Raw genomic sequence first — 15146 nt, forward strand, 5'->3', positions numbered from 1 at the left:
ACAGCGATTTTTGACGAAAAATGTCGCCATTTTGTGGCTTTAAAATCTCTGTCACGTAAAAAAACGGTGTAGGAGAGAGGTATTTTATATCTAAAAACTGAAGAAAAAAATGAATGTTTTAAGTTACACTGAGTTATCGATTCCAGATGTATAAAGCACATTTCCTGCATCAAAATTTACATTAAAGTCTGGCTAACATTATTACAAAATCACTCCGCGGCAACTGCTCGACTGAACGAATAAGGCGTTTTTGCACAGGACGGTCCTGTGCTCTAATTGCTCCGCTGTAGTATGAATAGCCATATTGTAAGCGTTATTTCCTCATTTTTGAGTACTTATAAACATTTTGAATTATTTATAATATATCTGAATTTTAATCATCAATCTTACTAGTAATTTTTTATATTTTTGTTATTTGTCCGATTCCTCTAATTTTCTCTACTTCTTATGTTCAATGAATTATGTTTTTTTAAGAAAAAGCAAAAGTGGCTTCTAAACCCTTAAAGTCATGAAACATTTTACAATTATCTCAAGGCAAAACTGGTTTGACATTTAAAACATTTTTAAACAAGTATACATTTTTCTTCAAACTTAGGATAATGATATTGATTTCGATATTGTTCTTTCGGAAAAGTTCTTGATTTTTGCATGCACCTTTTTAGAACTAGATGGTTTTTTTATCAGGGTGAAAATAACGAAGCTACCATCGAAAATATTTCGAAGCTTTTTATTTATTCATGATTCTTTTACATTGATGACGATTTTATTAACCAAATTTAAAATCTATTAATTTTTTCTGTCAATATATTTTAAAAAAGTTTAATTCGGCTAGTAATGAACTTTCATTAATTAGAATTAGTTAAAATTTGATTGAGTTATTCCACCCAATGTGTATAGTATATAATCAGGGGAGAATCAGGGAATTTTATTGGCCGGGGAATGTCAGTGATTTTGACAGAAATCTTCCAAAAGTCAGGCAATTTCTATAAAAGGCACTTTAAATAACTCTCTAGGTTCATGAACTAGAAAATTTTATGTTTAAATTTTTGTATTACGTGTGTAAAACATTTTATATTAAAAAACGATAAAAGATTAAGATTATGGCATTTAAATAAATGGTCAAAGAAAATGAATAGTTGGTCAGAGTAAAGTCAGGGAATTTTGAAAATGAAGAATAGGGTTACACTGATATGACATTTTTGTTAGTTATTTATTTGTCTTTTATTTATATTAAATTTCTTTATTTGTTTCCTCCTGACTATTTAACTTTTAGTTAAGAATTTTATTACTTGGTTGAAAATTCAACAATTTTATTAAGAAGTCATACCTGAACTGCGGGTAAAATAGAACGCTACTATAGCTGTAAAAGTATTCACATTTCAAGTTTGATATCAATTTATTAAATAAAAAATTGTCTAATGAGTTGAGGAATGAGTCAAAAGAATTGATATTTTGTGTTCATTGTATTAGAAATTAAGTGCAAATTTTTAGTACATCAGAACTCGGGATTGGTGTGATTTTCGAAAGAAAATAAAGTATTAATAATTTTATCATCCCATTTTCCCTTGCAAGAATTTCAAAAAGTGAAGTTTAAATTTTCTGTTCTTGACATAAGATTTAATTTTAAATTATTTAGAAAAAAAACGGATTTCAAATAAAATTGTCATTTGGAGCGAGATACAACAAGATGACTGGGGCAGATCGGAACACTGAAACAGCCGCGAACTTTAACATGTCGCAGTCACTGTCAGTTTAGCCGGTCGGGATAGTTGCGAGATATTTTTTACGAAATAAAAATCGATAAATTTCACGATTTACCTTACCAAAATGCGAAATTATACAAGAAAGACTGGTAGACAAAACTGGTCTGAGGAAAGTTTAAAAAGGGCAACCAAAGGCGTAAGAAACAGTGAGTTAAATTAACTTCAAGCTCAAAATAAATGCGGAGTTGTGGCATCCACACACTGTCGCAAAGTTGCTAAATATGTCCAAAATAATAACAAAGAAACGGTTTGTCAGAAAGGCAGGAACAGTCACATTTTTTTGCTGACCTATTTTAATTTGAATTAATCTAAACGTCACCAGTAGTTATTTTACAAGAATTTTGGGTTAGTATTTCTTATGCGAAAAATATTCGTACCAATTTTTTTATAAAATTCATAAACAACAATGTCAAAATTAAAAATAATCAAATTTAATCAAGTAGATGTTGTAATATGTACTCTAGTATTTTTGTCCAATATAAATAGATAAGATGTATAAAAATTATTTTGTTTGATTTTTTAGGTTTATGATTTAGGCCTGTATTCTCAAAAGTTCAGGAAAAACAATTGATCGATTTTATTTTAAAAATGGAGTTTCATTTTTTTGGGTTCACCTCAAAAGAAGTCAGAAGATTAGCTTTTCAATTGGCAGAGAAGTTGAAAATTCCACGGAACTTTAAAAATGAAAACGGAATGACCGGAAAAGACTGGTTTCATGGCTTCATGAAACGCTATCCGGAATTAGAACTAAGAAAAACGGAAAGGACTTCGCAAGCTCGTGCAAAGAGATTTCATAAGGAGGAAGTCACAAAGTCTTATATATAGGCGACTAAAGTCATTTTTGATCAACAACTAGATGCATCCAGAAATTTTAATTTAGACGAAACTGACATCTCGACTGGTAACATAATTTAACTTTTAAGACATTATTTTCTTTTCAAATCTTTTTATTTTAGTAGAATTTGATTTTTTATAACAAATTATCTAATGATTTATTCCTTCAGTTGTGTCGCTAAATCGTAGTTATAGAAATATATCTAAAACTGTTCGATTTCTCGACGGATTTAATTTTCTCTGTTCAGGAAATTGGTCCCGAATATTTTCATCAGCACCGCTCCTAATAGCGTATTAAATCTGAAAGTAAAGGTTTGATTAGAGTCTCTAATTATAAATGAATTGCTTATTGATTGTTTTTTAATTATAAAAACGAAGATGTGGGATGACAAAAGCGAAAGGAGAATTTCTGTTTAAAAAATTAAAGTAGCTTTTCCTCAAGCTTTAAATTAAAATATTCGGCCTAATCATTCAAGATATTTTTACATCTAAGAAATCTCTTTATTTAATCTTAATCGTCTAACTCTGACTGATTTAATTCTAAATATCCAGGATTTAATCTTTTAAATTTAATTGTTTTTACTCCTTTTTAAGCTTTATACAATTTCGAAATAGTTATGGCTTTTTTATCTAATTCTGGGATTTAATCCCATTTTCCTAGAATTAAAAAGTCTACATATTTAAGTTAGAGAATCATGTTCACTTGATTTTAGGGCATTTTACAATCTAGAATCTCTTTTTGGAATTATCTCCCGAATGACAACGGGTTGAAAATCCTACTCAAATTTCTTGAAATTGTAGAACACTGACAAATAAAGAATTTTTCACTGGCAAAGATTTCAATCAAATAGAATTATTTGTCATTATTTTCGAACCTTATGCACAAACATTTAGAAGCTGCGCAATGAATCTCAACTGTGAAAGAGTCCAGATTCCAAACCATTTCGAGCGCGGAAAGCGCTCGCATGGTTGACTATTTGCGAGGTACGATAAGACGATTCATTGCATTTTAAATAATGTCGAGCGGCAGGTTTGACACCGACGATGATTATGTACATTCGATGGGCGGGGTCGAATGACTGTCTACAAAATCGACTGTCGATAAACCAGCTGAACTCGTGAGATAGTTTTCTGCAGTTTCGTTTACCCTGGTCAAACGTTCAGGCGAATGCGGTACTTCTAATGAAGTCGGATACAGCTGCGGGTTATCACTGGTTGTAATTAAATTCATATAGCGATCCTAAAGACTTTAAATGATACTTTCCGTGAATGATTAATGCGGATACATTTTCTATCTGTGATATGTAACTCAAAAACGAAAGTAGTTCGCGGATAGGTAAAGATTTAATCACGGACAAAGAATCAAGGATTGAAGCGCATACAAGTATAGCCATATGTCCAAAATCTCTTGAATCAGCGTAGCTTCATAAATGGACGCTCCCAAATGCATTTAATTAAGGATTGGAATGAATAGTATTCTTAAATAAGATAATTTTTCACGAGAATAGAGCGATATCAAATGGTTTTGAACGAAACTGGTGGTATTGGAATATTCAAACCTACATCTATGGATAGCTGACATATTTAAGCAGATAGGGTTGGAATCCTTTTACTTTCAGCAGGTCATTAAATTTATGAGCCAGGAATTGCACGTCTATAACAGACTAGAAAAATTTCTCAGAAAAACATTTTATAGGCAATTTATCACTGATTTCAAAGCCCTTAGAAAATATTTGGACGGTTTTCTGTTCCTGAAAAAAATATGTTCTTTACTTTTTGATAACAGAACACTGTCCACCGTCTGCATTAAAATTACTCGTTCCTAAGCTCTTATGAATTGTATGGACGGTTTTCTATTCTAAAAAGTAGAAAAAGGAAAAGATTTTAGTCAATTTTTTCAGTTTTTTTTAGGTAAAATTAAATAATTGAGAAATAAAAATGTAGGTATCTTAGAGATTACAATTAATTTCCCATTTCAGAAAAATTGCATGAGTGGAGGATCAGGAAGGTGGTATTAATTCCAGAATTAGATTGCTGCTGATACTGTCCTCTGTAAATTTAAATCTTGCATTGCTATAATTTATGATGGGATTTAAACTTTTGGCTTTCACCAGTACTAATTTGAATTTAAGGAAGATAATACGATGCTAAAGTATGTCAACGCTGCGAACAGATCCATATACGCCTTTGAGCTAGCGGATCCACCAGACGATCACACTGCAATCCCTGATGACGTAGGAGATCGAGCCAATGAGGCTCAAACCTCTTATAACGCGACGTGCGGTGAGGAAATTGGACAATGTACCATATGCCTGGAGGAATACAACGGAGAACTCAAAAAGCACGGTGGAAGCAACTGTAATTTTATCATATGCGACTCTTGTTCCGAGGTAAGTCGTTTTTTATTCTATTATACTTGCTTGTCTTCGAGAATGGATCACTCCCTGAAACAGAAAGATAGAATTAATTGTCAAAAATGATTGGATAGCTGGCAAAATTGCACCTCTAATCAGCCCTAAATAAAATAATTTTTATTTTTAAAATAAGACGAAGAACAATTGAACATTACTAGTTATAAAATTATCGTAATAAACATAAACTGGTGCACTAGGCGTAAATCAAGCGATCGATGGGCAATGGTCAGGTTTTTTCAGGGCGTGAATTGCGTTATACATATTTATTAGAGCAATTCAAGATCCAGTAAAGATTAAAAAATGTTTTTAATCTAATTTGAAAATGACATTTATGACCTAAACTTAGCAAAACTTAATATTTTTTCCATGGCTATGGAGTTGAAGGGCCGAACCGCTTTCGGGCCTGAGTACCAAATTTCTTAAATGCGTTTTAATGGCCTAAACTAATGTTTTAACCTAACTCATGTTCCTATAAAAAATTATCTTCCAGTTTGAATTAGAAGTGGGTCAAAATCCATTTTAGTATTTTTTTATAAACTAATTTCAATATTTACCTGTTCCTTTGACCATTTAATAGAACGAAATAATAGCTCAAAGGTACTTTTTTCAATCCAAAAAATAAAAATGTTATTCAACTCTTTGTGTGCACATATTTTCGTTTTTGGGGGGCGCGTTTCGATAGAGGTAAGTAGTAGCTCAATAGTACTCTTTCTTTCTAAATTCAAAAATTAAACAGTTCCGTCATTTTTTTAGTTTCAAAATTTGAGTTTTTTTTGGGGACGCGCCGATATTTGACAAGGGTTTTCTCATACATTGTTTTTTTAACGCGATCTTTTTGAGATTCAATAGAACTAATTCCTTAAAGGCACTTTCTTGATTTTTTTTTGTATTCTGAAGTGAAAAATGAATGCTATTGTTTATGTGTGAAAAACAGAGTTTTTGAAGACGTGTAGTTTCTTTGGCAAATGTTTCCATGGAGATTAATGCTTCTATCAGGATTTTCTATTCACTTACGCCCGAATGAAGTATGGCCCTTCAGTCATTCAATTTCTAAGATAAGAATGTTTTTTATACGGTTTTTGCAAGTGAATGTGCAATTTTTTTTGTAGTATTATTTTATACTACATACCAATATCCAGCAATTTTTATCTGAACAACTATTATCAAAGAAAATTCTGGTAGTTCAAGGACGTTTTTTTGGTCATTTTTACTCAAAAATTTGTTTTAATATTTTAAGAATTTCAGATAAGAACGTGCCTTTTACATTTTTTAAAAGAGAAATATAATCGTGAAATATAATGTTGTACTACTTTAAACTATATTCAAAATTGTATTTAATTTTAGAGACAACCATTTTAGGCCGATTTTTAATTTTCTTGTTCAACTGATTGTAAAAATATTGAGTACAAAACCTTCTCATCGGCAAATTCTGTTTTTATATTCAGAACAGTAACTTAAAATATTTGAATTATACATAAATTCGTTTTATCTGAAGTGATAAATAAAGCCTCGGCCTTCATAATATTCTGTTATAACATAGTGGATTTTTAACAATTAATTTTTATACTCGTTATTATTGCACCTGAAAAGGAATAACTTCATGTATAAAGTTGAGCAAATTAATGTGTTCATTAATTTTAGTTACGATTGCACTCGGAAAATTTTGCTCAGTTCTGTAGAACAAAACAACTTAGTTGCTACGAAAATAACAGAAGTTTTCGATTTTTCTAGAAAATAAGATTTGTCTACACGAAACTCTCGCTTTTAGTCCAGTGTCGGGGGTGGCCTGCAAATAGATTTGGTCACAGTTCAGGGAGCTCCGAATGTAAACAGTTAGGGCCGCCTAAAATATACTTGATTGAGTAGTCGCGCGCTGCGGCCCTTTCGAGGCATTCCGATGCGAGCGTCGCAATCTTCTTCCGCCCTGCATCCTGAGAAATTAGGTGGGCCAGCAGATATAGGAAGGGAGAGAACGGGAGAACTGAATTGGAGTTTGGTGTATTAAAAAAAAATTTTTTGTTAATCCTAAATTTTGAATGATTCAACAGAAGGACAAAATGCATGATCGAAAAAGCGAAGGTGGTCTGGGATTCCCAGGTGGCTTATTAGGTCGCATTTTCACATTTTTCAAAGGCATTTCGACAATCGGAGGTATCTAAAAGTCATAATTATCAGGATTACTACTATCTAGGTGCTGAAGAGAATTCACCAGGTCACTGATACATATCCTTTGAGGAATTTGTAAACCCTGCGTTATTGCCAAGGCTAAAGCCAGTTGCTAAAAAAGCTAGGATAGCCCGGGTCCCTTAGGTGACTTACCACGTCGAGTCTAAACATTCTTAGAATGCATATGGATGGTAATATTTCGGAGGTATATAAAAGTTATAATAATAAGAAATAAGACAATCCCGGTATACCCAATAATTTGCCAGGAAATTTCGAGTACTTCGAGACCCTGTGTTCCTACTTAAGCTAAAACGAGTTTCTGAAAAAGTGAGAATTGTCTGGGATACCCAGGTGGTTTACCGGGTCAACTTTTAACATTCTACGGAGGCATTTAGACGTTAACCCAGCGAAGGTGTTTAAAAATCATAATTATGAGACATGCGACAACCCGGATACCCCAGAGAATTCACCAGGTCACCCGAATAATATTCTTCAAGGAATTAGTCGTCGGAAGGTATCTGAAAGTCGTAATTGTGAGTATTACGACTATCTAGGTGCTGCAGAGAAATCACTAGGTCATTGATACATATTCTTCAAGAAATTTTTAAACCCCGTATCGTTGTGAAGGCGAAAACTTATTTCCCCAAAAAAGTAAGGGTAATCAAAATACAAAAAAAATTTTACCAGAGTGAAACTCAAGTTTGCTCATAAATAATATCGCCAAATACTTTATTTGCGTATTATTATTAAAATTTGCATACTGACTTTTTGTAGTTTAAAATATAGTATAGCTTTTCATAATAAGTAATCAGTATATTTATTATGTGGTATATTGAGTTAAATATGAATAATTATTAATAAGTTAAATATTGAATATATGAATATTGTTTCGTTGAGGGTTTAAAAATTTTATTTAATAAAATAATTTTAACATCAGCAATAAAGAATAAATAAAATTTCTAGCGCGATTTAAAATAAATGATTGAAAATTACAATTTTGTGTAAATTAGCCAGCTCTGTTTGTGGAGTTGGTTTTTGGGCACTAGTTTTTGCTTTGTTGACTGTTTTTGGTTGTTTCTTACATAAATGATTACAGCGTACCACTAAAATGTCTTCGAGGATGTCCGGGGATAGTTTGCTTCTTAAATCCGAGTAGATAACCTTCATTCCGGAAAAGAGACTCTCGATGCTGACCTGCGTCATGAGAACCACTTGAGCGATCATCGCTAGTTTGTAGAGCTCTAGCATAGTGATTTTATTTTCTCTCAAAAAACTCAAAATGTTAGACTTTCTATCTAATTTAGGAGTGGTCCTAAAATTAAGCAGAAGCGTTTCAATGGAGTGATATGTATGTTTCTCCTTTCTTTGAGTATGCCTTTCGTGATCGTATGCTTTTAACATTTCTTCCACTTCATCTGCTTCTTCCTGGTCTTCACCTCCCTGCAGGATCTGAAACTAAACATATTTTACATTATAATTGATCTAGATAAAAAAAAGATAATTCAATTTATTTAATAAGAACAAAAATATGTGGAATAAGTAATACCTCCTGTGATTGAAATTCATCAGCTACGTCTGATGTTTCCTGTTCCTTTGGGTGAAGTTTCAGCCTAATTTGTTTTAGCTTATTTCGTGCTCGAATCTCTTTGCTTTGATTTTCCTCTTCATCCTCCTGTTGATGTAAGACGTAGGGAAGGTATTTTGGGTCCAGATATAAGGCTGACAGTAAAGCGTCGTTGTCCAGCAATTGCGCTTCTCTCGATTCCATTGCATTAAAAAGAGCTCGAGCTAACGGCTTATTAACCTTCTTGATTTCCAACTTGCATTTCAGCCATGCACCAAAAAAATCACCAGGTAGAAGTTTCTCTTTTTATAGCAACCGTGTTGTAATCCTAGAAGGTATTTAAATGAAATTCAAAAATTGTCGGTAAAAATATTCAACTTATCATTATTTCAGTGTTTTTATAAAACTTTTACTCGGGTAAACCCGGTTATACATCATAGCCACGGACTAAGTCAAGTGACTGATGAGATTAGAATGTTATAAGTTAATTCAAATAATTTAATACGATGGTTGAAACCTCCTGCGATGATGTTGTAGGTATTCAATTACGTTCGGCCACGAGCGTTGGAGGTGACAACAGTCACCTCTGGATGCTTTCTTAGAGCTACCATCTGCCACTTCACGGGTTTGTAGTCGCTCGCTTCCTGATGATCAATAAAGTTTCTTACAATGCGACAGGTGTTTAATAAAACCGCCTTCTGATCTGTTGCCAATACCCTACTGACTCCTAAATGTTCAAGATGTTCAGAGCATCTTGCGTGCACATTACCTGTAGCCGAAATCACAATGGGATGAATAGATGCATGATTCACATTCCTCCATATGGTCTTTACTTCATGCCTTAACTCGCTATACTTGTGGATCTTGCTTGTATAGGTTGACTGCAAATTTCGGTTAAGCGGACGAGCAATGTCGATGATGTAGACTCTTCCACCTTTTTTTTCGCATCACGATGAAAGGTCGATTGGCCCGGATGTAATGATCTTTTTGATAGGAACATCCCAATATAAGATGTAATCTTCGCTTTCGAAAAGGGGCATTGGAATGTATCTATAGAAGGGCGTCCAATCTTTTAAGAGTCCTAGGCTTAGGGCAAGTTGTTGATGTATAATGTCCGCTACACCATTATGTCTGTGCGTATATTCTCTCTGAGCAATTACGCGACAGCCATCAATAATGTGCTCGATGGATTCGTTGGTATCTCCACATAATCGGCACCGATCAACCATGGCTTGATGTAACACGTGTTTGCGATAATTTCTGCTGCTGACAACCTTGTCCTGTATTGCAATGACGTATCCTTCCGTCTCTGAATACAGAACACCCTTTCTTAGTCAAATATTAGATGCCTCACTATTCACTTTATTTTGATCTAACGTGTTGGGGTGCTCGCCATGGATGGCTTTCTGCCTTCATTGTATTTCTAATTCCTCTATGGTTTCTGCCCTTATATTCAAGGCTAGCTCTGGATATTTAAGTAAGAAGAGTCTATGATGCTCTCCTCACACTTTGCCCACATTTCTCTCCCAAAAAATAAAGGCGCATAACATCTCTGTTCATATGGTATGTCCATTTTCGTCGCTTTTTTGGTTGCTGAACCTCTGCTTCTGCCTCTGATTGTATAAGCTCATGCAGCTCTGGAGGATGTGGTGATGTTGGATCATCAATAGGTTGAGGAAGAACATCAATTGTTCCTGCTTGACCGTTTGACATAGCTTCCTCTAATTGATGTTCATTACCGTCGTTTTTCCACGCCAAATGAACCTGTTGTTTAATCTCCATTGCTCGGTCTTCTGTAACATGTAGTTTAGTCCTGATGCCCTTCACCTTAGCAATAAGATCTCTTAGTGCGACTTTTTGTATATTAGGATATTTTGCAGCAAATTTTGTTCTAAAATTGTATCCTTTTTCCATTTTCGTTTCAAACTTAGCACTTTCGTAATAGAGATGCACCAATTCCTTTTTCATTGTGGTATCCCAATTGATGCTCTCCCACTATATTTCTGTCGAGGTGGTTGGCTGCAGGTAGCTATCGCTAGCCAAAGCATTCTCAGCAGGCACAGTTGATGTTCCACTGCTTACCGGTTGTCGCAGATGTTCTTGCTGGCCAGCTGTTTCATTAGTGAGATCTGCCTGACCATCTCGCAGCTCACCATCTCCACCGTCCTGCATGCTGTGTCCGCCAGCTGTGGCTCCAGGGGCGCCCCGACGATCCTCGAGAAGCGACAAGCGTTTCAAAATCTTTAATATATTCTTCATTTTTCATTGATGGGCTTTGGTGTTCTACTTATGTCCCTCTCCTCTTCGTTATCAGCCTATTTGGCATGGGAAACCCTGTCAGTAGCAATGCTACCGCCAACATTGCCGTCAAAGTCATGAGAGGAGAGCTCAAGCCCTACCGCGTCATGAACGCGGAACACCTTCGGTAGGGTTTTGGTGTTCTACTTAATCCCTCTCCTCTTCGTTATCAGCCTATTTGGCATGGCGAACCCTGTCAGTAGCAATGCTACCGCCAGCATTGTCGTCAAAGCAATATTCATTATTATGTGTTTTCATTAAACTTTTACTCAGGTAAACGCGGTTATACTTCATAGCCACAAACTAAGTCAAGTGACTGATGAGATTAGAATGTTATAAGTTAATTCAAATAATTCATACGATGGTTGAAACCTCCTGCAATGATGTTGTAGGTATATTTTTTATGAGCGGTCACGAGCGTTGGACGTGACAACAGTCACCTCTGGATGCTTTCTTAGAGCTACCATCTGCCACTCCACGGGTTTGTAGTCGCTCGCTTCCTGATGATCAAGAAAGTTTCTTACAATGCGATATGTGTTTAATAAATTATTATTGACATGTTGTCACAGGCTTATACTGCCCAATATGTCGAAGGCATTTTTGGTTAAAGTTGGATTTTTTTTTTATCATGTTTTCACGGGCCTGTCCCGGTATATCTCATCATTCACGGACGCATTTTATAATGCAATCAAGTGATCTGATGAGAGCAGTCTGCCACGACATATTGGACAAAGCCTGGTTTTTACCCCATCATTGACGGACTGGGTTGCAGTCAAGTACACGATGGGGGAACCTACAGCTTAAGGTGGGTTCCGAACCACCAGAACCTAATTAATTATTATTATAATTAATTATTAATTATAAAATTAAGCCACATTGCATACTTCAAATTCAATATATGGAATTCCTGAAAAAAAACCCAGAATCCAAGCACCAAATTTAATGAAACATAATAAAATGCTCCTACTGTAATTTAAAAAAAAAAAGATCTTTCAAACAAAATATCTTTTAAAAAAACCTTTGGACAAAAATAAAAAGGCGGAAAGAAAAATCCAATCACAATTCAATCATTAATAATATTTACCAGCGTTTCGATACTCAGTCAGTACTGTTATCAGGGTAAGAAATATTGGAGTAGGTAGGAACAGTAACGAAACAACTATGCTCTCTCTTTGATATGTTATTTCGTTACTGTTCATGCCTGCTCAAATTTGACTTACCCTGATAAGAGTGCTGTGTGAGTAGCGAAACGTGGGTAAATCTTAAGCATGTTTTTAATTGTGATTTGATAATAATAATAAAAAGAAAAATACGAAAGAAATAAAAAAAGAGAAGGACGGAGATTTGGTTGTTTGTCTTCTAATTTTTCCTTTTTTTTATTTTGGCCCAAAGGTTATTTATAAAAAAAAAATTCAATGTGATCTTTTCTTAAATTACGATAGGAGCCTTTTATGGTGGTTGTCCAAATTTGCTCTTTGGATTCTTGGTTTTATTTCCAAGAATTATATGCATTAAATTGAGTATTGGACGTTAAAGAGGATATTGAATTTGATTTGAATCTAATTTAAATTTCTTAAGGGTAACTTTATATTTTTGCAAAATATACCTCCTTTAATTCCTCCGTTATTTGTTTCCTTATTGCTGTAGCTTCCAAGGATACTTCATCTTCCAGTACCTCGGGAGAAGTCGTAAATTTTTCCGATCCTGAAAAAGTCTCTAAGATGGAATCAATTATTTCCCGAAATTCTTCATCCTTAAAAAGCAAGAAAGGTAAGCTATTTAATGTCACCAGTTTGACGCAAGATTTTCTAAACTGTTCCTGTGTTATCTTTATTTTTCCTCGGGCACGCTTAAGTGGTGGCGATGATTCGTCATCCTGGCTCTTCTCTGACTTTATTTCTGAATACTGCCTATATTCTTCAGGATGCGAACTTTTGAAGTGTTTGGCCAGATTTCCAGCATGCTTTCCCTAATTAAAAAATTTAAACACAAAATTTGCTTATAAAGGTTTTTACTTTCTCGTATAATAAAATAATAATATGTTTCTAAGTACAATTTTGTATATTTTTTCTACTGAAAATATAGAGTGAATTAGTTTTCAATTGAGACATATTTAAATAACGTTAATAATATAAAAAATTATAAGATTATTGCAACATACTTTTGTAACCTCTTGATTGCATCCTCCATACTGGCACTTAGAACTGTTTTCCTCCAGGTCATATTTAAAGAATTCATGAATTCGACTCGACACAGGTCTTCTACATTTTTTCATGGTTTGAAAATTTAATTACATTAATAAACCTTTTTGAAACTAAATTATTTGCCCAAATCTCGACAGCGAACAAGAAAACAAAATTCTAAGAACTGCAATTTTCCACATTATTTTGTTTCTTCTTTTCCTTTTTACATAGCCTCTAAATAATTTTTAACTTTTTTTAAGTCGTTATCGTTCATATATTTATTTTTTCTGGGTAATTAGATTCCTAAAATAAAAATTATAATTTAAAGAATATAAGCCATCAAATCCTCTTTATTTTCAGCGAATCATATTAATTTAATTAGAGTACAAAATAAATTCACAAAAGATTGAAAAATAAATGATCGATTGTCCCATGGCTGAAAATGTAAAAATCATGGATATAAAAATACAAAATCGATTAAAGGAAATCAAAAGTTTTTATAATGACTACTAAAAATTACCTTTAAAGTTATTATGACCTACATTGACGAATTGGCCCAATAATTATAATATTAAGATTTTCAGAACAATTTGGAGGATTAACACATAAATTCCTCTGAATAATGTCAAAGTTCGACCTGGTAAACCACCTGGGAACCTTGGACTTTTCTTGTTTTTTCAGAAACTAGTTTTAGCCTCCGCATAAATCCTGGGTATCAACATTCGTCGTACAATATGTTGGAGTGACCTGGTGAATGCTCTGGAGTACTAGGGTTGTCGTAGTTCTCATAATTATGAGCTTTAGATACCTCCGGCTAGTTGATGTCTAAATGCCTTTGAAGAATTTTAAAAACCAACCTGGTAAACCACCTGGGAAATAAGGATTTTTTTGCTGTTTTAGAAACTAGTTTTAGCTGCCGCATAAGCGCGTGGTATCAAAATTCCTCGAAGAATATGTTTGTGTGACCTGGTGAACGATCTGGAGCATTAGGGTTGTCCTAGTTCTCATAATTATGACCTTTAGATACCTCCAGATGGTCAATGTCGAAATACCTCTGAAGAATGTTAAAAATCTACCTGGGAAACCCAGATTTTTTTTGTTTTTTTAGAAACTAGTTTTAGCTGCCGCATGAGCGCGTGGTATCAAAATTCCTCGAAGAATATGTTTGAGTGGTCTTGTGAACCAAAGAAACGTTAATTTCGGTTTTTGTTTCGTTCTGTTCAGTTTGAATAACCTTAATCAATTTATTTTACTTAGTATCCATCTCTTACGAACAAAGCGAATTAAAAGTAATCACGATTTTGTTGTTAGTTTAAATAACGTTACGAAAATAACGAATGTTTCATTATGCGATAACCTGTGGGACGATGGTCGTGGGGGCTAAAGCGTAGGCTTTGCACCCACTCCTTCGGCTTGTGGGTTCGATTCTCGCCTTGCACCCTGGAAGAGTCTCGGCGGCCCATGCGGTGAACACTAATCCACCTTAAACAGTAGGTCTCCCTTCCACCACCAAGTAAGTGTGTGGGCGGTGTGTGAAGGAATAGAGAAGAAGGTTCAAGAAAAATTTAAGATCTTAGGGGACACATTAGACGCTTCCATTCCATTATGCGATAACGTAACGTAAACATAAGGAAAGTTTTATTTTTTGTTTTATTTCGTTCGGATCCCTGGAACTAACCCAAAAAAAGTGAGTGGGGACGTACATTAGCATGTTCCCTATCATGGACCAAATTCTCAAGACAAAATCTTTATGATTGTAGAAAAAAAGCCGAGGGAACCTAACACTGGTAAAATCGATAAGTTTCAAAGTATTACATGCCCTTAAACGGTGTGCAGAATTGGGTCCACACTAGTTACCCGAAATAAAAAATTCAACAACACTTTTAATTATTATTACGTCAGCGAGGTCCCGATCATTCACTTT

At 34.3% G+C, this 15146-nt stretch overlaps 1 protein-coding gene across 1 annotated transcript in view; it reads left to right on the forward strand.

Annotated features, from left to right (window-relative positions):
- Positions 1-2305: 2305 nt before the first annotated feature.
- Positions 2306-15146, forward strand: part of LOC117178702 — a 98890-nt gene continuing 86049 nt past the window's right edge. Inside the window, exons 1-2 of the mRNA XM_033370129.1 lie at positions 2306-2664; positions 4730-4987. Coding sequence (XP_033226020.1) covers positions 4742-4987 — 246 coding nt within the window. The 5' untranslated portion in view covers positions 2306-2664; positions 4730-4741. The remainder of the gene's footprint in view (positions 2665-4729; positions 4988-15146) is intronic.

The sequence above is a fragment of the Belonocnema kinseyi genome, chromosome 8, assembly GCF_010883055.1.
Source record: "Belonocnema kinseyi isolate 2016_QV_RU_SX_M_011 chromosome 8, B_treatae_v1, whole genome shotgun sequence".
In the NCBI taxonomy this organism is placed as follows: Eukaryota; Metazoa; Arthropoda; class Insecta; order Hymenoptera; family Cynipidae; genus Belonocnema; species Belonocnema kinseyi.